Genomic DNA, 22,555 nt, shown 5'->3' with positions numbered 1-22,555 from the left:
AGGTCAGGGAGCAGTGGTGAGGACAGCAGAGTCCCTAAGGCAGCGTGTCTTCCTGGAACATCGCTTGTTAGAAAAGGCACCCCCGAGGGGCGGATGTGTCATCCCTGCATGCACATGGCGGGGGGGGGGGGCCCCTGGGCAGGCACAGCAGGAGTTGGGGGGCAGAGAGATGACTGCGCTTCCCATGGGTCCCCTCCAGTCCCAGGAGATGGTGATGAATCTGTCCTGCCAGGGGAGTCTTTCAGAGGTGGCTATCCCTGGTGGCTGTCAAAGCTCCCCATGTGGACGTGGCCTGTGGGCCAACCCCATGTCTGTATAGGTTGTAAGACAGGGCAGGATTCCTTCCTTATGCTCCCTTTCCCAGAGTGGGAAAGCTGAGGCGTGGTCCTGGCTGTGTGTACCAGGACATCGCATCCAGAGACGCTCAAGCTACGGAGAGCGCATCAGGCTCCCTGGGGATAAACGGTGTGGAGGTTGGAAAGATAGGAATGAAAATAGGAATTTGCTTCAGCCGCTCGTGCTGGGTGAATGTGTGCGGGATCCCCGGAGACCCAAGCAGGCCCCTCAGCCCAGTGGTGTGCTCCTGCCCTAGGGGGAGACCAAGGTCCTGAAGCTGAAGAACCTGCGGCCCCAGGACTACGCCAGCTACACCTGCCAGGTGTCTGTACGCAACGTGTGCGGCATCCCGGACAAGGCCATCACCTTCCGGCTCACCAACACCACGGGTACAGGACTGCCCTGCCCATGCCCTTTGCCCACCTGGCTCACTCCCCAGCCAGGAGAAAGTGCCCCACCCCACACAGGACTCCAGGCACGTCACCATTAGTGCGTCCCCTCCTCCCCCACGCCTGCTCCCTGACTTCTCCCCTCTCTTCTCCCTCTAGGCCTTCTCCAACCCCATGGTTTCCCTGGACCCCACCCCTCCCCCAGCCCTGCCTCATGGTCCCCTAAGACCCCACCTCCTTGTCCTCTTAGCACCACCAGCCCTGAAGCTGTCTGTGAATGAAACTCTGGTGGTAAACCCTGGGGAGAATGTGACGGTACAGTGCCTGCTGACAGGCGGTGATCCCTTACCCCAGCTGCAGTGGTCCCACGGGCCGGGCCCGCTGCCCCTGGGTGCCCTGGCTCAGAGCGGCACCCTCAGCATCCCTTCAGTGCAGGCCCGGGACTCTGGCTACTACAACTGCACAGCCACCAACAACGTGGGCAATCCTGCCAAGAAGACCGTCAACCTGCTGGTGCGATGTACGTGGGTCCAGAGGGGTGGGAGGGAACTCGGGAGGCAGGCAGCGTCCCTGTCCTCCAGGAACTGCCAGTGACCTAGGAAAGGGGCCCGTCTGCTTCCTTTTCGGGGGTGAGATATGCCGAGGAGGCGTGTTCCAGGCACTGTGATTTCCCCGCAACTCAGGTGTCTGCCCGCAGGCAGCAGGACCACGATTTGTAGAACGTTTTATTTATAATCTCCTCTCCCAAATATCATCTCAACAGTGGAAGAAGGGAGAAGGGCTGGTGTTGATTACCTACATTTTTTTTTAGATTGGGAAACTGAGGCTGCGAAAAGCTAAATGTGGACATTCCAGTCTGCAAGAGAAATTTCCTCTCTTCCCGTACAATGGTTTCTACCTTTTTATTTTTTTATTTTTTTAATTATTTTTTTAAATGTTTATTTATTATTGAGAGACAGTGAGAAATAGAGCATGAACATGGGAGGGGCAGAGACAGGAGGAAACACAGAATCCGAAGTAAGCTCCAGGCTCCGAGCCGTCAGCACAGAGCCCGACGCGGGGCACGAACCCACAAACCGCGAGACCATGACCTGAGCCGAAGTCGGACGCTCAACCGACTGAGCCACCCAGGCACCCCTGGTTTCTACCTTTTTAATGGAGTTAAAGTGAAAGTAACATACATTTGCACATACCTCATATGCAAATCTTTATTAGCAAAGCATGTCAGTGAGTCTGAAGGTAATTAGTAAATGTAAAAATGATACAAAACTTGGGGGCGCAAATGAAGTACAAACACTTCCCTTATGAAACTTCAGCCTCATTAGCTGCTCCGTATGATCTTGATTTTGCTCATGTGCTTTACAGAGAGAACTTTAAATTCTTCTGACTTAGGAGTGACCTTAGGTTGTTTGTTTGTTGTTTATTTGAAAATTTTAAAGATCTAGGCTTGATTCCAGCTCTTTAGCACTTGAAAATAAAGTACAGCTTCTGTCAACTTCAGTGGAGAATCTTCTGATGAAATGGACTTTCCTTTTGTTCTTCCCTCACCAACCAGTCTCTCTCTGACTCTTCTCACAAAAAGAAGCTAGCTCTCAGTGACTTTTTACTTAACCAGAGCAAGCAGCACAGTAGCCAGATTGTTGCCGATGACTATTTCTTCCTCTGATGGTTCTTCTTCTGTCAGATTATTTTTCTCCACCTAATTACATTCGGGGCCTTTAAAACCTGGGTTCATGAGATTGCAATTTACATCAAATACTTACGGTTACCTCTTAGGGTGACATACAGCCTGCTTTGCCCCGGGCCAGTCCTGGTTCATGACCATTGTACCACGGTCCTATTGAATCCGCACCCAAATATTAAGAATGCTGTCTACCTCTTGGCTACGTCAGAACAATATTCAGGTTTTTCTTTTTCTTTTTCTTTTTTTTTTTTTAACATTTAGACTTTTCAAAAAAGGCTAGACCTTTCATTTTTCTAAACTCTGTGTTTTTATGTAACGTCATGTAAAATTATCGTATTAGGCTTTCATTATAAAAATTACACAAACTTGTTGCAAAGAATCAAACAGGACAAAAGGATAAAATGTGCAAATTAAAATTTCCCCTCAGTTCCACTCTTTAGATAGAAGTACTAGTACATTCTGGCACATCTTTCCAAAATTTGTATTTTGCATATTCAAGGTTTAGAAAAGAACAAAAATAAAGCAGCACAGCCGTTAAGAGCGTAGGCTGAGTCTGAATTCAAGGTTGGCTACTTCTTCGGGCAAATTCCTTAAACTGTCTGAGCCTCAGTTCTGTCCTTTGTAAAATGGGGACAGGAAAGTGCCTCCCTCAAAGACTGTGGGATGGGTTAAATGAGTCAACCCATGTAAAGGGCTTAGAACAGTGCCTCTCACATAGTGGATGTTCAATCAACAGTGGCTAGAACAATTACTAAACCTACTTTTCTACAGCCAGCTTTTTTGAACTTTTCAAAATGCATCTGAACAAGCAGAGCAATTTCCAAGTAAAGTGATGGTTTCTCTTGGGGGTGGGATGGGGTTGTAGCCCCCAGCCTGCAGGGAGGGCTGGTTCAAGGAGAGAAGCTGGGTCTGGATGGGGGTGGGACATAGAGCCTTGGCTTTGGGCCAGCCCCAGCCACCCTTCCCTCCCCATCCACCTGTAGCCATGAAGAATGCTACGTTCCAGATCACCCCAGATGTGATCAAAGAGAGTGAGAACATACAGCTGGGCCAAGACCTGAAGCTGTCATGCCATGTGGATGCGGTGCCCCAGGAGAAGGTGACTTACCAGTGGTTCAAGAATGGCAAGCCGGCACGCATGTCCAAGAGGCTGCTGGTGACCCGAAACGACCCTGAGTTGCCTGCCGTCACCAGCAGCCTAGAGCTCATTGACCTTCACTTCAGTGACTATGGCACCTACCTCTGCGTGGCCTCCTTCCCAGGGGCACCAGTGCCTGACCTGAGCGTCGAGGTCAACATCTCCTCTGAGACAGGTGGGCAGCTGAAGCAGCATGGGGTGTGTGTGTGAGGGAGCTGGAGAGGCCCACAGAGGGGAGGTGGGACAGTAGCTTGAAAAAAGGAGGCCACAGTGAGGGGAACACCATTTGTTCACGCTGCACACATTTATTAAGCACCTATTATATGCCAGGCATTGTGCTAGGCTCGGGGGTAGAGTGGTGGGCAGATAAGCTCTGCTTACATTGAAGTAAGTGGGAAGGCAAACGTTGTTCAGATAGTCTCACAGATAAATATATGACTGCAAACAGTGATACGTGAGAATCAGGAAAGAGTTTCCTCAGAATGTTTGATCTGAGATCTGAGGGAGGGGCAGGTTTTACTAGGCAAAGGAGAACAAGGGAGGGTGGAAGAGAAAGGCCAAAGAATCAGCATGTGCAAAGGCACTGGGGCAGGTAAGCGCATGGGCCATTTGGAGCACCCAAGGAGAGTGCGACTGGGAGAATGGAGTGAGATGTGAGAGAGTGGAGGGGCCAGCAGGGGCAAGATCATGCAGGGATTTGGGTCTTTATTCCGATAAAAATAAATAAGAATAATGAAATAATGACTAACATTTATTGAGTGTTTACTATGTGTTCTGATGATTTCATATTGATATCATTTACCTTCATGGTTTACCTTATGGGATAGTTTATCATCAGTTTTGAGAGATGAAGAAATGGGCTCAGAGAGTTTAAGAGACTTACCTAAGGTAACAAACAATAAGTGGTGTAGCTGGGATTCAAACTCGAGCAGTCTGACTTTAGAGCCACACCTGAAGGGTTTTCATTTTATGCATGACGGAAGTTTGGAAGGGATAATTTCGGAGAGAGTTCCTAGAATCTTATCTCCAGCCCCTAGCCCCTTGCACTGAGGAGCTGGCTGACTTTGACTAAGCCTCTTTAATTCTCTGGGCCTCCGTTTCACCTCTGTGAGACATTGAACCAGAGGTGCCTCGGAGGTGCCTTCGAATCCTGACTTTTGCACAGGGAGACGACTTCGTGTCCGGGGAGAGTATCCCTTACAAGGGGATCCCATAGCTGGGATACAGGACGAGAGAGGGAAGATGAGGTAGGAAAGGCAGAGACGGGAACAGGACCCTTGGGTCTGCAGACGCGAGGAGTTTGAGTTTTAACCTGAGGGCACTGCAGCCTCAAAGCGGGGAGACAACAGCCCTTTAGCGTGTGAGGGCACAGAAAAAGTTGGGGAGCTGGGATGTTTTAGAAACAGGGAAATCAACGGGGCGCAGGGCCATTTCCTCCATTTGGCTCATCAGCCTGATGCCTACGGCACAGAAGCTTTTTAAGGGCTTGTGGCAATGATTCAGACCCGGAAAAAGAAATTAATTGGCTCCAAAATACAAAGAGAAAACTGTAAAATTAAAGCCAACACATGTATAAATGTTTACAGAGTATAAATTATGCTAACTAGATAACTGGACCTCAGCTTGCCTTGTAGAGTTATTTATAATTCATATTTGATGTCGGACATTTTAATTTGGTCCATGTCATGTGGGATGGGACCCATGGAAGTCTTTAAAAGACTCTCCAGTTGGGTGATGTGCTGGGTTGGATTAGGTTTGGCGGTGAATAACAGAAAATCCCGAAATGCTACTAGTGGCTTAAACGAGGTAGATGTGTACTATTTTTTCTGGTAAAAGTGAGCAGTCTGGGCTGGAATAATGGCTCTGCTCCACCAAATCCTCAGGGCCCCAGGCTCCATCTTGTCTTGTTACCCTTAGCGTGTACCGCCTTGTCCACAATGGCAGTCCCAGCTGCAGCCATCAATCTGCATTCCAGCCTGCAAGGAGAAGGAAGGGAAGAGGGGCACAGCCTCTCCCTGTGAAGAACCTTATTTTCTGTCACATCCCATTGGCCAGAATTTGGTCACATGGCCACAGCTAGCAGGCTAGGGGACATCATGGTTACTCTGGCTGTGTGCCCTGCTAACCTCCAGACATTCTATCACTTTGGGAGGAGGGGTAAGGATGTTGGAGGACCGACTAGCGATCTGTAATAGCACTCCAGAAGACAAGATGGAAGCTTTAATTAGAGCAGGGCCAGTGGGCAGGAGAGAGGGGGTTGAGGGAAGGCATCCTTTGGTAGAACTGTTTAAAAGTGGAACTCCCTTTTGTTGGGGTAAAGGGAAAGAAGGAATAGGCCAGGGTGACTTCAGCCCTTTTTCTGAGTTGGGAGACCCTCGGGGGTGCAGGAGGTGGGGAGAATGGGGGGAGGCGAGTTGTGCTTTGGAGATGCTGAGGGATCTTTGGGACATCTGGGATGCGCGAGGGAGGCTCCTAGGGGGAGGGGAGCAGAAGCCTCACCGCAGAGGCTAGCGGGGAGCTCTAACCTTGCTCCTACCCGCTTCCCCACCGCAGTGCCGCCCACCATCAGCGTGCCCAAGGGCAGGGCCGTGGTGACAGTGCGGGAGGGCTCGCCCGCTGAGCTGCAGTGTGAGGTTCGAGGCAAGCCGCGGCCGCCGGTGCTCTGGTCCCGCGTGGACAAGGAGGCAGCGCTGCTGCCCTCGGGGCTGCCCCTGGAGGAGACTCCGGACGGGAAGCTGCGGCTGGAGCACGTGAGCCGCGACATGAGTGGGACCTACCGCTGCCAGACGGCACGGTATAATGGCTTCAACGTGCGCCCCCGCGAGGCCCAGGTGCAGCTGAACGTGCAGTGTGAGTCCCATCGCCCCACCTGGACCACATCAGAGCTGTCCCTCCCGGTTCGCAGCCTGGCCTGCCCCCCTCTTCACCCCTTCGTGCACTCCAGTCCAACCAGCCCCCTCCAAGTACTGCGGATACCCCTAGAACCTTGCCACCCCCGTGTTCTAAGGTGGGAAGTCTGACCCTTGTCACACTTCCAATACCAAGTGCCCCCCACCCCCATCTGCATTCCCAGGGACCCAGTGAGCAAAGAAATAACTGATTTTGACAGGTAGACACGGGAGTTTGAAAGACTCTCAAGGGAGCACGTTGTGTCTGAGACTATAACGATGAGAGTTAACTCACCTTGTGCCAAGCCCTACTCTAAGAGCATTTTAATGCATGAACTTATTTAACCCTCCACAGCCCTATAAATAGACTCTATCGTTCCCTTATTTTGACAAATAGAGAAACCGAGTCCCAGGATAAGTAACTTGCCTAACGCCTCACTAGCTAGTTTGAGGCAGGGCTGAGATTTGAACCTAAGGCAACTAGCTCCGGGGATCATGCTCTAAACCCCGACGTTATGCTGCTTTTTCACTACACGGTGGGGTGAGGGGACCCTTTGCGGCAAGACTAAAGGCCCAGTCTGGGAAGCACGCTGGAGGAAATGGCCGGGAGGGGGGTGGGTATCTGCAGGTCAGGGAGTTCTGAGCGTGGCCATTGTGTTATGTTGCGAGCGTGTATCCGCTCTGAGATCCTTCCAGGCTGCGGGGTGCGGGAGCAGGGTCGAGTGCGTCGCCTTCAATGGGGCCGCTCCTCAAACCCCACTCGGCCCCGCTGACCGCCGCCCCCGCCGCCCCCACCCCCAGTCCCGCCGGAGGTGGAGCCCAGCTCCCAGGATGTGCGCCAGGCGCTGGGCCGGCCCGTGCTGCTGCGCTGCTCGCTGCTCCGAGGCAGCCCCCAGCGTATCGCCTCGGCTGTGTGGCGCTTCAAAGGGCAGCTGCTGCCTCCGCCGCCGGCTGTCCCCGTCGCCGCCGAGGCTCCCGACCACTCCGAACTGCGCCTCGACGCCGTCACCCGCGACAGCAGCGGCAGCTACGAGTGCAGCATCTCCAATGACGTGGGCTCGGCCACCTGCCTCTTTCAGGTCTCGGGTGAGCGTCCCGTGGGTCCCGCCCCACCCAACCGCGCCCACCTGGGACCAGGCTCCGCCCCAACTCCAGCCCCCGCCCACTCCCGGACTGGGCCGCGCCCCTTTCCAGTTGCCCGTACTGGGTTCAGGCCCCTGCCTTCCCAAGACCCGCCCATGCCAGGTCTAGGCCCCGCCCATGCCGCCCGGACCTAACCGTGACGTCGTTTACAGCCAGGTCCCCTCCAGACAGGCTAGATCCCTTCGCCCACGCCCACTCCAGGTGTAGGTCTTCTCAAGGTCCGCTTGTACGTGTCCTAAGCCCCCCTCCCCCCGCCCCCGTTTTAGCTCAGCCCCGTTCCTTGGCCTTGGACAGCCCTGCCTCTCTCAAACCCCTCCTTCCCCGGGTTTAGGCTTCTCCCCTCCAGCCCCTGGAGCACCAAGTTTGGGCCCTTCCCTCTAAAGACCCGCCCACACCACGCCTAGGCCCTAGTTGCCTGAAGCATAGGCTCCACCCCTTCTGGCCTCGTCCAATCCCAGCTCTCCATTTCTTGCTTTTTTTTTTTTTTTTTTTTTTTTTGGTAGCAGGTAAGCTCCAGCCCCACCCACACCAGGTTTAAACCCGCCCACTCAAGACCTGGGCACCGCCCCATCCCAGCCATCACGTTTCAAGCCCCTCCTCTTTAATCCGTGGCCCCAGAAGCTGCGGATGGGGGAGTCCCTCTTTTCGTGACCCCAGGCCCAATATGAGGGGCCAGAGCTGTAGCTTAGAGGAGAGAAGACGACCCTCAGCAGCCTCTCTGGAACGTCGTGGGTGGCTCTAGTCCTGCCAGCACACATTTCCTGAGCTGTCACCCCACAGATTCAGGCCCCTCGGTACCCAGAAATCCCTCTCAGCCCATCTCATCATCAAGTCACTCCCGGGTGGGCTGCTTGGGGCTGCAGGCGGGCCTGGATGAGTCAAAGGGCTGAGGTGGGGGCCGAGGGGAATGCATAGTGGCCAAAGGAGTTGCTGATCCCCCCCTGTCTTCATGAGGGAGAGTTGGTTCCCCACCGCTAGACCTGGTGGCAGCATCCCAGGAGGAGAGCCACAGTTGTGCCTGTGCCCTTCTACTGCACCCCAAGCTCTCCCAACAGCCCCTACTGACTGGGTGCCCCTTTAGTCCTCATTTGGATTTCCTCACTCAACAGCAGGGGGCCAGGACGGGTCACTTCCCAGCCCTTCCCCACCCCACCCAGCCCTGCCAGCCAGAGGCCCCTGTGACATTTCCCACCTCCTTCCCCTCTCCCCTGTTCTCCCATACTTTCCTTGTCTCCCCACCTTTTTGTCTCTCTCTGTCCTTCTCCTTTCTCTTCTCTTCCTTGTACCTCAATATCCTTACCCTTCTTTGTGTCTTTTTCCCCATCCTCTTTCCCTGTGTCCTCTCTAATATCCCTCCCCCGTGTCTTCCCAAATTTCTCTTTTCTCTGGCTTTTCCTTGGCCTTTCCTCTCTGTTCTCACCAATACTACCTCTTGGAATTCCCAATCTCCCTTTTCTCCATTTCCCACCTTCCCTGTGACTGCACCTCATTCTCCCAATCTCCTCCTCTCCCACCGTCTCCTCTTGTCACTCTATTCCCTTTCTCTTTGTCTCCCCATGCCCTCTCTCTGTTCCTTGCCATCTTCTTCTGTCTCCCTTTCCGGCACTCCCTCTCTCTGTATCTCTCCCCATCCCCCACCCTCCCCGGCCCCACGCCCCCATCCCCATCCTCTCAGCCAAAGCCTACAGCCCGGAGTTTTACTTCGACACCCCCAACCCCACCCGCAGCCACAAGCTGTCCAAGAACTACTCCTATGTGCTGCAGTGGACCCAGAGGGAGCCTGGCGCTGTCGACCCCCTGCTCAACTACAGACTCAGTGTCCGCCAGGTGGGCCAAGGGGGACAGGGGCCCGGGTGCAAGCTGACCCTGGGAATGTCCATCAAGCCGTGGGAAGGGGTTGGAGGCAGGGCCTGACCCCCTTATAGACAACTCTTCAGACCTAGAAAGTGTTCTGGACACAGCAGCAGAAACTGGGAGGCTCTAGGGACCTGCCCCCTCTGGACTCCTGCTCTGGGCACAGGCTTGAGAATTGGGCTGGGTCTGCTGGATTCAGACAGGAAAAAGGGCAGAGCCACCAGCTGTGTTCCCAAAATGTAGAACCTGCTCTTGGGTCAGGAGCTTAAGGTGGGGTGTGGGGTCAGTCTCGTCCACAGGATCTCTAGAATGCAAGGCCAGAGCTATGCGGATGTTTTGTACAGTCTCCTTCGGTGTAGTTCTGCCCAAGGGGCATTAGGTGTGGAGGGTAAAAGTGTGGCTCTTGGGCAGACTGCCTAGGCTAGAATCCAGCTCTGTATGAGCTAGGGCAAACTGCATCTGTTTGGCCTCAGTCTCTTCATCTGTAAAATAGGAGTAATTATAATGTTCCACCTCATAAAAGTGTTATTTTGAGGCGTAAATGAGTTAATAATGACAAGTTACTCTGCGTAGCGCCCAGCACACTTTTGTTGTTCAGTACGTGTTGCTATCGCTTACTAAGACAGCCCTAGGAGGCAGGCATAGAAGGAGTGATTGTCCTATCTCACAGATGGGGAAACTGAGGGTCTGGGTTCTTAGTCCTTTATGCTTTCTGCTCCCTGACACTGCCCCCACCCCACCCTCCAAGTCTCACCAGGGCCTGGGCTGGTGCTCTGGTGGAGGGTGTGGCCCGCTGGGCATCTGGGAACTCCCTGTATCTACAGTTGAATCAGCACAACGCCATGGTGAAGGCCATCCCAGTGCGGCGCGTGGAGAAGGGGCAGCTGCTGGAGTACATTCTGACCGACCTCCGTGTGCCCCACAGCTACGAGGTCCGCCTCACACCCTACACCACCTTCGGGGCTGGTGACATGGCCTCCCGCATCATTCACTACACAGAGCGTAGGTGGTGGTGGTGGTGGTGGTAAGGGGGGGCCCATCCCATACCCTGGGGACCCCTTCCAACCTCACCACATGGGTCCAGAGCTTGGGTCCCCCCACTGTGTCGTGTTCTACTCTGTCACCCCTCTGGACCCCAGTCCTGGTTTCGGGAACCCTGTCCCCTGGTGCCAAGCCTGGGCACCCTCTGTGCAGTCCCACACCTCAGTTCTGACTTGGTTTTCCTACTTTCTTTCTCAGCCATCAACTCTCCCAACCTGTCAGGTGAGACAACTCCCTCCCACTTCTTCTTCCCTTTGGGGACACAAAGACTCCCGTGGTGGGAGGAAAAGACCCTGAGAGATACTCAGAAAATGGGTGGAGGCCAGCAGCTGGAAGGAGAAGCCAAGGGGAACAGGGCTAGGCTTGGAGACATGTATATCCAGGATTTATTCTGGGGCTTACAGGTGGTTGGGGGGGGGGGGTCAGGGGTGGGAGACGTCTCGAACTCAGGGCCTTTCCTCCTCAGTCAGTACCATTCACAATCCTTAAAAGAAAAATAGAGACCAGGCTAATCCACGTCCCCTTTTCTCTCTGGCAGGGGTACTTAATCTGTTCCCCACAAAGGATCTGTGTATACATAGAATTCAGGGGGGTCCGTGATCCTGGAACATGGAAGGGCATACAATTACTTCTTCATTTTCCCTAACTTCTAGCAGAAGCTTAACATCTCCTTCAGTGATGAACGTAGGCGACAAACCGCAGTAGTAACATCACTACCTGTGACTTTGTCATCAGTACAAACCTGGTGCTTTCACATCACCTTAAAGTTGTTACAGCTATTTCTAAATATCATTAACATTCATTAGAACTTCAAAATCACAGCAGTTATTAGACCCAACACTAGGTCTTGTTATTTAATTAGATAATAAAGAAGCCCACTTATTATTATTACAACACGGATTTGTGTTTTAAATATTTTGACAGCTGTATCTCAACATAATTGATTTCCTTTGTAACCCTGTGTATTTCATTTTATGCATCTAAAATTATTATTCTGAGATGGAGTCCTTAGCCTTTACTAGATGACAGAGGGTCTGTGGTGCACAAAGTTTAAGAAGTTCTGTTCTGGGAACAAATTTGTCAGGGCCCAGTTGCCTGGTTTCTCAAGCCCTGAGATCCTGGGTCCACCGTTTGGATGCACGGGACCTGCCTTGGGGTGGCCAGGGAGGGCAAAGCTGGACCAGGGGACCCAAGGAGCCTGACCCTCTTTGTCTCATCCCCACCCTCACCCCAAAGCAGACAACACCTGCCACTTTGAAGATGAGAAGATCTGTGGCTACACCCAGGACCTGACAGACAACTTTGACTGGACACGGCAGAACGCCCTCACCCAGAATCCCAAGCGCTCCCCCAACACCGGTCCCCCCACTGATATCAGCGGTACCCCTGAGGGTGAGGACATGGCCTGCTGCAAGGAATGAAGGACAGCTTCAGGGAGGGGTCTAGTGCCAGGGAGGCCAGTCTGAGGGGGGGAACACAGCCCTTCCCTCAGGGAGACCCAGTCTGAGGGGAGACAGCGCCCTGCCTCAAGGAGCCCTAATTTGAGGGGGAGACACAACTCTGTCTTCACGGGGATTCGGAAGAAGAGAGAGTCCAGTAGAGCTCAGAACTGGCCCAGACTCCGGTGCTGTGCTGTGAGGCAGGGAGGACAAGGTGCCATGGGGGTCAGATGAAGTCAAGGCAGTGAAGGAATCAGAGGGGAAGAGGCCTGTGTGGGGTGAGGCGGAGGCTGCTGGTGCATCTGCCCCTTCCCAACAGGCTACTACATGTTCATTGAGACATCAAGGCCTCGGGAACTGGGGGACCGAGCCCGTTTGGTGAGTCCCTTGTACAATGCCAGCGCTAAGTTCTACTGCGTCTCCTTTTTCTACCACATGTACGGGAAGCACATTGGTGAGTCGGAGCACTAGGTGGTCTGCCCAAACGTTGCTGGGCCTGGGAGGAGAGAGGGAGTCCACAGGAGGCTGGGTATTGGCCCATGTGAGGCCTGGGCTTCCCAGCTTAGCTGAATCACATATCCTTGGAGGGGGTGTGGGCAGAATCTGGGCAAGGGAGGAAGGCAGAGCCAGCTTGTCTGAGGTTTTGAGATGATGAAGGCTTCCTGAGTCTGCAAAGAAAATGGCTCCAGCCGGACAACATGCAAGTCTTGGAGGAGACGGAGAAAACAGGTAAGAGGTTGCATGTATTGAGTGCCTGTCAGGTGCCAGGTGACCTCCTGGGAGCTCTGTCTCCGTGGTCTCATTATCTCTCACAACCAACAGGTGAGGGCGGTGTTACCATATAAATCAGAGAGGTTAAGCATTTTCCCCGAGATCACACAGCAACCCGAGTTGTCTTCCTCCCCCAAGCCCTAAACACAGAATTGGGAGGGTGCTGTTTTGTGAGCAATGAGGGGAAGTCCTGCTTCTTAAGTGTGGGTGTACATTTGCCCTTGGAAGGAGATGGTAGGAGAGTCACATTAATCAACGAACTCATCATTCAGCCGTCACTTCCAAAGCTCCTGCTCTGGGGCCAGGCATCAGGTGCTGCTACGAACAGGACCGACCAGTTCCCATCCTCGGGGCACCCAAAGTCAAGTGGGAGAGACAGGCATTGAACAGCTAATTGCAGCAGATAAGATTGAGCAGCCACTGTGACACATGTCCACAGCAAGACAGGGGCCAAGACAGCTGGTAACAGGGACTGACTGTGGGGGCTGAGTTATGGAAAACTCTGCCGAGGAAGTGACAGTCTTTAAAATTTTTATTATTTGTTTGTTCACTTATTTAGGGGACAGGCCATGTATTTTGCATGGGTCAAAGGTACAAAAGGTACATAATGAGAGCCCCCTGCTCGTCTCAGTCCTCCTGCTGCCTAGAACCCTTCCCCACAGGCAACCACTGCACTTAGACTTGGGGGCAAGTTTCCAGAAACACTTTATGCCTACAGAAGCCAGTACATGTGTGTTTGATCTTGCCCCCTTTTATACACACTGTTCTGTGTCTTGCTTCTCCTTCTGAACTGTACATCTTGGGAATCATGCCTTATCAGACCACAGAAAGTTTCACAGTAGAGGAAGTGACCTTAAGCAAGAGTAGACCTAATGGCTCTTTATGGACAAGACTCCCCAGCTAAAGTAGTGGGTCATGCTGAACTGATTAGCCAGGATGGGGTAGGATGGAAGGTTCTGCGTCCACTGGGGCCTCCAGACCATCCACCCAGACCATTGCACTCTCGGCTGGGAAGATTCCTGTGGGGTAGGTGGGTTGGGTGACCAGCCCTGCGCTGCCCAGGCCTGTCGTTTCCATTTGGCTCCTCATTTGGCCTTCCTGAGGAAGACTCTGTAAGCATCAGATCTGGACAGGAGGACCTTCCAGTAGGGATGCCATGGAGGGGCCCCCTGTCCCATGTCATGTTACTGCCCTGCTCTGCCCTCTTCATCACCATATTTTCTAGGCCTCCAGTACCTGATCCGGTCCCTGCCTCCTTCTCTGACCTCATGTTCTGCCACTCTCCCCCTTGGCTCCTACTCAGCTTGAGCACACTGGGCTCCTTGCTTTCCTTTAAATACTCAGGGCAGGTTCTTGCCTTAGAGGACTTTGCTCATGATGTTCCCTGGACTGGAACATTCTTCTCCTCCCCTCATTCAAGGTCTCCTCCTCAGAGAGGTCCCTGAAAGCCCCAACTGAAATACCTCTTTATTCCTTTCCCTGCATTATTATCTTTATCATGCCCATCACCGATAGAATGTAAGCTCCAGGAAGGCAGGGGTCTTTGTCTTTATTCACTGATGTATCTCTAGTGTCTAGAACGGCCCTTGGCACATAGTGGTGCTTCCTTAGTTGAATGAGTGAATGAGAGGGAGGTCTGAGATTCATGAACCCAAAGTAACTTCTAACCATGAGGCTCTATGAAAGTCCTTTTTCAGTTGTGAGGATAGTCATGAAAGGTTCTTCAGTCAGCATTTAATTATTGAGAACCAATACCAGTTTGATGCAGACTTTCCCTCAAAGAGTCAAATGAGGAGGAGATGTTAATCCCAATAACTATCACACCACAGAGCCGAGAGTGGTCTGGGCCTGGAGGGCTGCAGTTGAAGGACCCAGGGTTCACAGGACGCATAGAGGGCTCCCAACTCAAGCCTAGGAAGACTTCTTGGAAGAGAGGACATTGCAAGAAGGATTTGGCCAGGGGAATGTGGTAGGGGAGGGAGTCTCGGGCAGCTGGAAAAGCCTGAGCAAAAGCCCAGAGGCTGGAAAGCTGGGGTATGTCTAGGCTCCAGCATGTAGTCCGCTTTGGCTTTGCAGGAGGCAAGGAAGATAGGGAAGAATGAAGTGAGCAGGCCCACCATTAAGGGAGGCTGAAGGTCTTGGGCCCTGGCTGATCCCTGTGAAAGGCGGTCCGGAAGCCCCCTGAGCAGGGGAGATGCCGGAGATGACGGGGTGCTCAGGGGAGAGGACAGAAACCCAATTTTTGTTTAAGTAGTAAAAAGGAGGGGTTCCCCCATTAGTGTCCTGGGGGCAGGGTGGTGGAGGAAGAAGAAAAGGTGGAGATTGAGGGGGATAGGAACAGGGGGAAGAGCTCCAGGACAGGGAAGAGAGAAAGGCCCCTTTGGAGCTGGTGAGGAGCCTGAAAAGTATTGGGGCTTGCCTCCTGGCCCCCTGGGAGCTTGCTGCAGCCCTGTCGTGGCCCCATCTGCCGGTGAGGGTCCCCACCCAGGCCTAGCTCTGCTGCTTGGGAGGGGGTGTTTCTTGCTGTCCAGTTCCCTCCTCTTCCTTCCTCTGCTACCCCACCTGGCAGCTCTGGGCACCAGCTGTCCCCAGACCTTGTGTCTCGCTGGCTCTCCTCAGTCTAAGCCAACTCCTTTCATCTCAGGCAGGTAACATTTGGTGGCTCTCTCCCACCGGGGGTCTGTCTGTCTGGTGTCACAGATGGTGTGCCTTTGTCTGTGGGCAGCGCCATGGAAATGCCAGCCACCGGGCACTGTCTAAGATTGATTCCCCTTCCCTCTGAGCCAGGTCTTTCACATCACTGGGGGCTTGAGGTGGGCCGGAAGAGCCAGGAAGGGGCATGACATCGCCTGGGTGCTCTTAGCCAAGCCATGATTCCCTCCTTCTTTTCCGGGGCCCCCAGCACCTCCAGAATTCCAGGCCTCTGTGGCTGTGGGCAATGGGCCTCAGCACCCTCCGTCTAATGCCCTCAAAATTTTACTTTCACTGTGCTTACCATGGCTGTGTGGCACAAATACTAACATCTCTCTTTAAAGCAACTCACTCCTCTTGTCTTAGCTTTGTACTAAGCATCAGTATTAGAGAAACTGTGAGTTGGAAGGACTGACTTTATTCATTTCTTAAAACATACATATAAGTATTGAAAACTTAAAAATTTTAAAGTCCATCCCTATGCCTCCAGAAATCATCCCATGTATCATCCCCTGCCAGGGGTATGCACTGTGTGCTTTGGGAATCCTGCTTTGTGCTCAGTCATAGGCCCTGCCGCCCTGGGATAACTCCACTGTTGAGAGGAGGAAGGTGTGTGTGTGTGTGTGTGTGTGTGTGTGTGTGTGTGTGTGTGTATGCCGGGGTGGGGGCAGGATTAGTTGACTAGAAAGGAAGGGGAGAGGGGCACCTGGGTGGCTCAGTTGGTTAAGTCCAACTGACTTTTGGCTCAGGTCATGATCTCACAGTTCATGGGTTCAAGCCCCGCGTTGGGCTCTGTGCTGACAGCTCAGAGCTGGCCTGGAGCCTACTTCGGATTCTGTGTCTCCCTCTCTCTCTGCCCCTCCCCTGCTCACGCTCTGTCTCTCTCTCTCTAAAAAATAAATATACATTAAAAAAAAAAAAAAGAAAGGAAGGGAAGAAATGAACAAAAATTTGCAAGTTGTCTCGATGAATTGAAGCCCTGTTGCTGTCTTCTCTTTCCTGTGTGGAGGTCCCTCCCCCGGGAAAATGGGACAGTGAACCAGTCTGGGATGGTGCTGTGGGCAGTGGCAGAGAGGAGGGTTTGGGGAATGTGGAAGGGTAGGGGTGTCCTTGTCCAGACCTCACTGCCCCCCCCCCCTTCATACCCACCACAGGCTCCCTCAACCTCCTGGTGCGGTCCCGGAACAAAGGGGCCCTGGACACGCACGCCTGGTCCCTCAGTGGCAATAAGGGCAACGTGTGGCAGCAAGCCCATGTGCCCATCAACCCCAGTGGGCCCTTCCAGGTGAGTCACCGGGTGTGGGGGCCCCCGAGGTTCTCCCAGCCGTTGGGCCATTGCTCTGACCAGGGAGCACTTAGGAGGACTTCATGCTCTTTCTGGGGAGCTGGGGAGAAACTCAGGCAGGGTAGGGGGGGCTTTCAAGTGGACTGAAGGGAAGGGATTGGGGGCTCTGCCTGGCAGAACACCCCTAATCCCTGCTCTCTGACCCCGCCACAGATTATTTTTGAGGGTGTTCGAGGCTCTGGCTACCTGGGGGATATTGCCATAGATGACGTCACGCTGAAGAAGGGAGAATGTCCCCGGAAGCAGATGGATCCCAACAAAGGTGCCAGATGGGAAGGGGTAGGGGGAGCCGAATCTATGGGGAGCTGTGTAGGTAGGCACCTGTCCGTATCAGGAGAAGGTGCTGGTGTCTGAATGGTGGTTCAGAGTGACTAGGTGGTGGGATGCGTGCGTCAGTGACTATGTGAGCAGGTGTTGGTGTGTTTGGTACCCACCTTGGGCTCCACGTTGGCTCAGGTTATGGGGCATATGTAGGGCAAGGAGAAGACTAAACTCTGCCCTCCTGTGAACTTACTGAGTTATTTACAGTACCCGAGTGCCTCCTGTGTCTGCGTCCAGGTATGTGTGGGTGCAGATGTGAACGTGTGCCCCACCCCCCAGGGCCAGGTGTTTGCAGTTATAACAGCTGGAATTTGCTGAGTGATGACCATGTACGAGGCAAAGTACAAAGCCCTACATGTATCTGATCTCATTTAACCCTGATGACAGCCCTCTGGGGTAGCACTTACTATTAGACTCATTTTACAGATGGGGAAACTGAGGCCCACTGAGGCCAGTGAATTGCTCCGTGTCTTAGTGAGCTGCAGAGCCAGGATTTGGACCCTCTCAGGCTCAAAGTTAACCCCCACCCCACGCCACCAGATGTCTGTGCTTACAAGCATGTCTGTGCACAGTGAGGGCAGTGTCTCACTTTAGGTCCCCCAGAGAGAGGGGGAAGCCTGCTAGTCCCTGACATGCTGAGCTGATCAGAGCCCTGGCCTGTCTCCCTTCTCTCTCCTGTCACAGTGGTGGTGATGCCAGGCAGTGGAGCCCCCCGCCAGCCCCACCCACAGCTCTGGGGGCCCATGGTCATCTTCCTCTTGGCGTTGCAGAGATGATGAGAGCTGCGTGGCCCCCCCACCCGGCCCCCGGCACACCAAAGTGTCCGCATCGTACCAAAGACTGACCCCCGCCAGCCGGGGTGCCCAGGGGCAGGGCCGGCCCGCCAGGGAGGGGGCCTGCATTGGCTGCGAGGATGAGCAGAGAACAAGGACAGAGGCCCGGCGCTGAGGCCCTGGAGACAGTCGTTTGACACACGCACACACTCACACACTCACACTCACACACACAGAGATATATTAAAGCACAAGTTTCTATCCGACCTGCCAGCACCTTCTTTTCTGCGGAGACAAGGGACTCGCCCGAATGGCGTCCACCACCCCAGAGACCTCGGCGCCACATAGGCCTTGTCCAACTGCACCTGTGGCGTGTTTCTGACCTTCCCACATTCCTAACTCAAGGCTGAGCCCCGGCCCAGTGGCTTTACCAGACGGGAGCCAGCAGAGGAGCAGACTCAGGAGCCCCACCCTTGGCTGGACTCTGGGACTCCCTGGGATGGGGGAGGCCTGGGTCAAAGGAGGCCAGGGGGTACTTTGTGAGCTCCGTGAATGTCCCCGTGCAGGTGATGGCGAGGGAGGTCAGGCACCTGTTGCACGCACCTCTGTTTACAGGGCGAGAGCTGGAAGGTGGAGATCCCAGGTCACCCTGATCCCTTGACCTGTTCCTTGGACGTCATATCTCACCTCGATGTACCCCTTTGAAGGGACCCAGCACAGGGTCCTGGGCCTGGGCAGTCTGAAGACTGACACCTTCCCTTCTACCCCATCCAACCCCCACCCCACCCTACGAGGAGCTGGATTCCTGAGAGCACAGTCCCCACCCTAGTCAGCTGGCCTGAATTCAGCACCCACCTGTGTCTCCGAGGAGCCAGGAGGGGTGGAGACCGGCTGTTTTCTGGGGTGAGGCTTGACTTTGAGAGGGGCAGAGGAGAAAGCCTGCTTTTGTGAGTTTGTGCCCCCATGGCATTTGGGAATAGAGTGGAAACTTCATTTCTTATATACTTGGCATGAAGGAGTGCCCTGGATAGGAGGGTATGCATAGAGGGGGTGCCCCTGCAAAGCACTGTCTAGTTGGCTGCTCCCTTCCCTGCCCAAGGTCAGTGAAGGGGGGGGGGTGTGTGTGGTGGTTTGTAGAGCAGCAGCAGAGGGTGGGGCAGTTGCTGGCCTCCATGTTGCCTGGGAGCCGAGCTCATGCCCTGATCTATGAAAGGGCTCCCTGTCCTTGGGTTCTCGGATGGGAACCTAGATGGGCAGGGTGGAATCTAGACCTGTCCTTCTCAACATCACCCGTGAGACCCCAACCAGCCGTCTATGGGGGAGATGAGGACCAGCTCTTTCCAGGGTGAGCCTTCACGCTTGCGTACGTGTGGCTGTGTGTGCGCGCACATGTGTGCACGTGCGTGGGCCGATCTGTGTCTGTGTAGCACTGTGGGGACGTCTCTGGGCAGCAGTGTGTGCGAATATGAGTCCGCATGTGCAATTACACATATCTGTCTGTGAGGCCGGGTCTAAACCCTGTCTCAGTGAGTGCCTGTGGATGTTGGCATGCACGTCCACCTTCAGGAGGGACACGAATGTTTGTAGGGGGCTGGTGGAATATACCACTTCCAGCCCTAGTCTGTAGTCTCAAGCTGCCTGCCACCGCCTGAATTTCTACCTTTCATCCCCTCTGGATGACAAAGAGTTTACAGATGACCCTATTGAAATGCAAGCACCTTTGGTGGGGGTTGTCACAGGGACTCGCCCAGAGCATTCTGCAGGGACAGTTGCCCAGAAGGGGCAGCACTGCAATGCCAAGAGGCAGGCAGGGGACCAGGGGACAGGCCTGTGTGATCATCATCACCCACAGCTGGCAGGGGGCTGGGCCAGGCCTGGAGCAGGGCCTTCTGACGCCTGACCAGCCCGGCTGCCTTCTTGGCCCAGCCAAGGCCTCGGTCCGAAACGAGTGGCTCCAGGTTCCCAGATCACACTTCCATCGCGCCGGCTGGGTATTGTTCCTTAATTGTCCCATCTGTGCAGGGTCTGCTCCCCCGACTAGACTGTGAGCTCCTCCTCTGAGCCTTCCAACCTTCTCCCCCACCCCCGCTCCCAACCTCAACGCCCAGCACAAGTGGGCCTGTTATGGAAACCACAGTAGGCTTTGCCCAGCGGGAAGGATGATATTAATCGGTGGTTCCCAGCCCTGGCTGCAGAAGAGAACCACCCGAGGGTCTTTTAGAGAGCCATGATGCTTGGGTCCTACCCCCAGAGGTTCTGATTTGATTGGACTGGTGTTCAGCCTGGCATCAGAAATGTTTAAAAGCTCCCCAGAAGAACCCGGGAGTGGGAACCAGTGGCCTATCACCTGCCAAGTGCTTCCTTTGCGCCCTTGCTGGGGTGGGTATGGAGATCCAGGGATGAAAAGCACCAGGTACTTCCTCCTTGGGACACTGAGGTCCTGGGTCCTCACGTGTGGATGGGTGAGGCTGGTGTGTGTGTGTGTGTGTGTGTGTGTGCATGCAGGCAGGTCTGTAGGGAGTGTGGGTGTCACTGTGTATTAGCATTAACAGTGTGCGATGAGAGCACTTAGAGTGTGCCAGTCAGTGTGTGTGGGGGGAGGGCGGGGGGAAGATGGGGTCTGCAAGGAAGGAGTGTCTTTGTGCATCTGTGTGTGCCTGTGATTCAGCACCTCTGTATCAGTGTCACTTGTGCTGTGTGTGTCTTTGAGTGCCTGTGGTTGTCAGCACCGTTGTGCTGGTAGGTGGCCCATCAAGACCCCCAGCCCAGGGGAGACCAGGCTGGCAGGATCCAGTGCATCTCCCCCTGGGGCAGTCTCGCCTTCTGGGTCAGGGTGGCTGAGGCATTTTGTGGCCTTAAAACAGGGAGTCCAGGGTCAGCCCTCATGGTGTTGGGGTTTGTTCAGCCCCGTTGCCCCTGATTTGATGTTTTGGGGAGACCCCTAGGGCCCGGTGCTGTACAGTTAGGAGAGGGGAAGTCTCAGCTTGGCTGTCCTGCCCCTGGGACCACAGACAGCCCTCCAGGGTGCCCAGCCAAGCCTGCGGACCACACGCCCATCTCCTGGAATGCCCCTCCCACCTTGCCTTCTCCGGGATATTCTGCCGCCTCTTTCCCTTTCATTCTTTCTCCCTGTGCTCACTGGCTCAGGCTCTCATGGCCAGGGTGGGCCTCAGAGGTCTGAGCCCCTCACCTTGTAAATGGATAGGAGCAGGGGTGGGGGGCTGGCCCAAGGTCACATGGCTAGTTGGGGTGGAGCCAGCCTTGGAAGCTGTGCTCTACAGCCCCGAGGGTGTCACACTGCTGGCCACTGCCTCCTGCTGGCAGCCAGACTGCCCTGTCTCTGGGTGCTGGTACAGATGTGACTGGGCACCTGCTCTAGGAAAGGTGCTCCCTCCCTGCCCCAAATTCTGGCCTCTCATCCCAGGCCACTGCCCCTCCCACCCCAGATCAGGCCTGGGTGCCCTGTGAAAGCTGCATCCCTCTGCCCACCCAGGCTTTAGCTACTGCCCAGGTTCCCAGACAGAAGGGACTGTTTCCCCTCCCTGCCCTCTGTCTTCACATGAGCCTGGGCTCCGAATGAAGGTCAGTGTGTCCTTGTGTCCTCATCCTGTGGACTTACCCCTAAGGACCAGGAGGGCAGGGGTGAGAGTGTACAAATTCTTGTATTTTCTTCTCCCTGGATTCAAGGGGGTTGGGGGGGGTTTCCAAGGTCTGTACCAAGGAATGGGGTGAATGAGCCTGCACTGGGGAGTCCCTGTGGGGCCCCTGGTTGAGGTTCTAGGCTCTGGGGAGCCCTCCTCATTTCCACAGGCAAGATAGCACGCCCCTTTCTGTTGAGTCAGTGCTATGTGTGAGGCTGTGTGTCTGTGAGGGTGAGGGTGGGGGGTGTGCATATGAATGTGTGTGAGGGAATGTGTGTGTGAGGCGTGTGAACAGGTGTGAGGGTATGTGCTGGAGTAGAAGGACCACTCTTTCCTAGAGATCCCTGGACCCTTAGAGCTGGAAAGGACCTTAGAGACCATTTAATCCAGTGCCCACACTGTACAGGTGGGAAAGCTGAGGTCAGAGAGATGGCACTTGTCCACCATCACCCCTCCCTCATGTCACCTGCATTCGTTTCCCAGGGGCTCCGCTAGACGTGCCCTCCCTCCTGGCACCTCCCCACCCCCCACCACCGCACCCATAATCACAATCTCAGCTCGACTCTTCAGGGCCCTCTGCCCCTGTGGCCTCTAAGCACCCTTCCTGCCCCAGGTGGCCAGTTCACCAAGGCCTTTATCCCCAACCCAGAAGGGGCAGGGGAAGGAGGGGACTGCTCCAGCCTTGAGGCCTCATAGACTTGAGAGAAAAGCCAACCCCTCCATGCCCAGGCTCACCCCACCACCAAGGTAAAAGCACAACAGGAGACCCTCATTATTGGGTGAAAGGTATTGGGGTCGTTGTAGTCACACGACCCCGTCCTCACCCCTTTGCCTTGCTCTCTGTCTCCACCCCAGCCTCTGTCCCCCCCTTTGTTCCTCTTTCACCCCCAAGCCCCCCGAAATGTAACCTCTAGTTGCGGACGCGGATGTTTCAATAAATAAAGCTGCAGTGTTCTAGTGCTTCGGGTCCGGCTGTGTGTGGGGCGGCAGGTGGGCCGGGAGGGGGCGCTAGTGAGCTGCTGGGGTTCTTTTCAGGTCAGGGGGAAGAGCCTTTCTCTTTGCCACCTGCCGTTATGGGTCCTCCTCTGCCTCCCCGACAGT

General features: G+C 54.5%; 1 protein-coding gene across 1 annotated transcript in view; it reads left to right on the top strand.

Annotated features, from left to right (window-relative positions):
* MDGA1 (MAM domain containing glycosylphosphatidylinositol anchor 1) overlaps window positions 1–21,708 on the top strand; it is a 60,275-nt gene extending 38,567 nt beyond the window's left edge. Inside the window, exons 5-17 of the mRNA XM_030315415.2 lie at window positions 593–725; window positions 976–1,245; window positions 3,393–3,722; window positions 6,101–6,397; window positions 7,237–7,521; window positions 9,254–9,405; window positions 10,257–10,434; window positions 10,672–10,695; window positions 11,713–11,865; window positions 12,232–12,366; window positions 16,529–16,659; window positions 16,873–16,981; window positions 17,725–21,708. Of these exons, the coding sequence (XP_030171275.1) occupies window positions 593–725; window positions 976–1,245; window positions 3,393–3,722; window positions 6,101–6,397; window positions 7,237–7,521; window positions 9,254–9,405; window positions 10,257–10,434; window positions 10,672–10,695; window positions 11,713–11,865; window positions 12,232–12,366; window positions 16,529–16,659; window positions 16,873–16,981; window positions 17,725–17,816 (2,289 nt within the window). The 3' untranslated portion in view covers window positions 17,817–21,708. The remainder of the gene's footprint in view (window positions 1–592; window positions 726–975; window positions 1,246–3,392; window positions 3,723–6,100; window positions 6,398–7,236; window positions 7,522–9,253; window positions 9,406–10,256; window positions 10,435–10,671; window positions 10,696–11,712; window positions 11,866–12,231; window positions 12,367–16,528; window positions 16,660–16,872; window positions 16,982–17,724) is intronic.
* The last annotated feature ends 847 nt before the right edge of the window (window positions 21,709–22,555 follow it).

This window comes from Lynx canadensis, chromosome B2 (assembly GCF_007474595.2).
Source record: "Lynx canadensis isolate LIC74 chromosome B2, mLynCan4.pri.v2, whole genome shotgun sequence".
Taxonomy (NCBI): domain Eukaryota; kingdom Metazoa; phylum Chordata; class Mammalia; order Carnivora; family Felidae; genus Lynx; species Lynx canadensis.
This window is presented reverse-complemented; position numbering and strand designations above follow the sequence as displayed.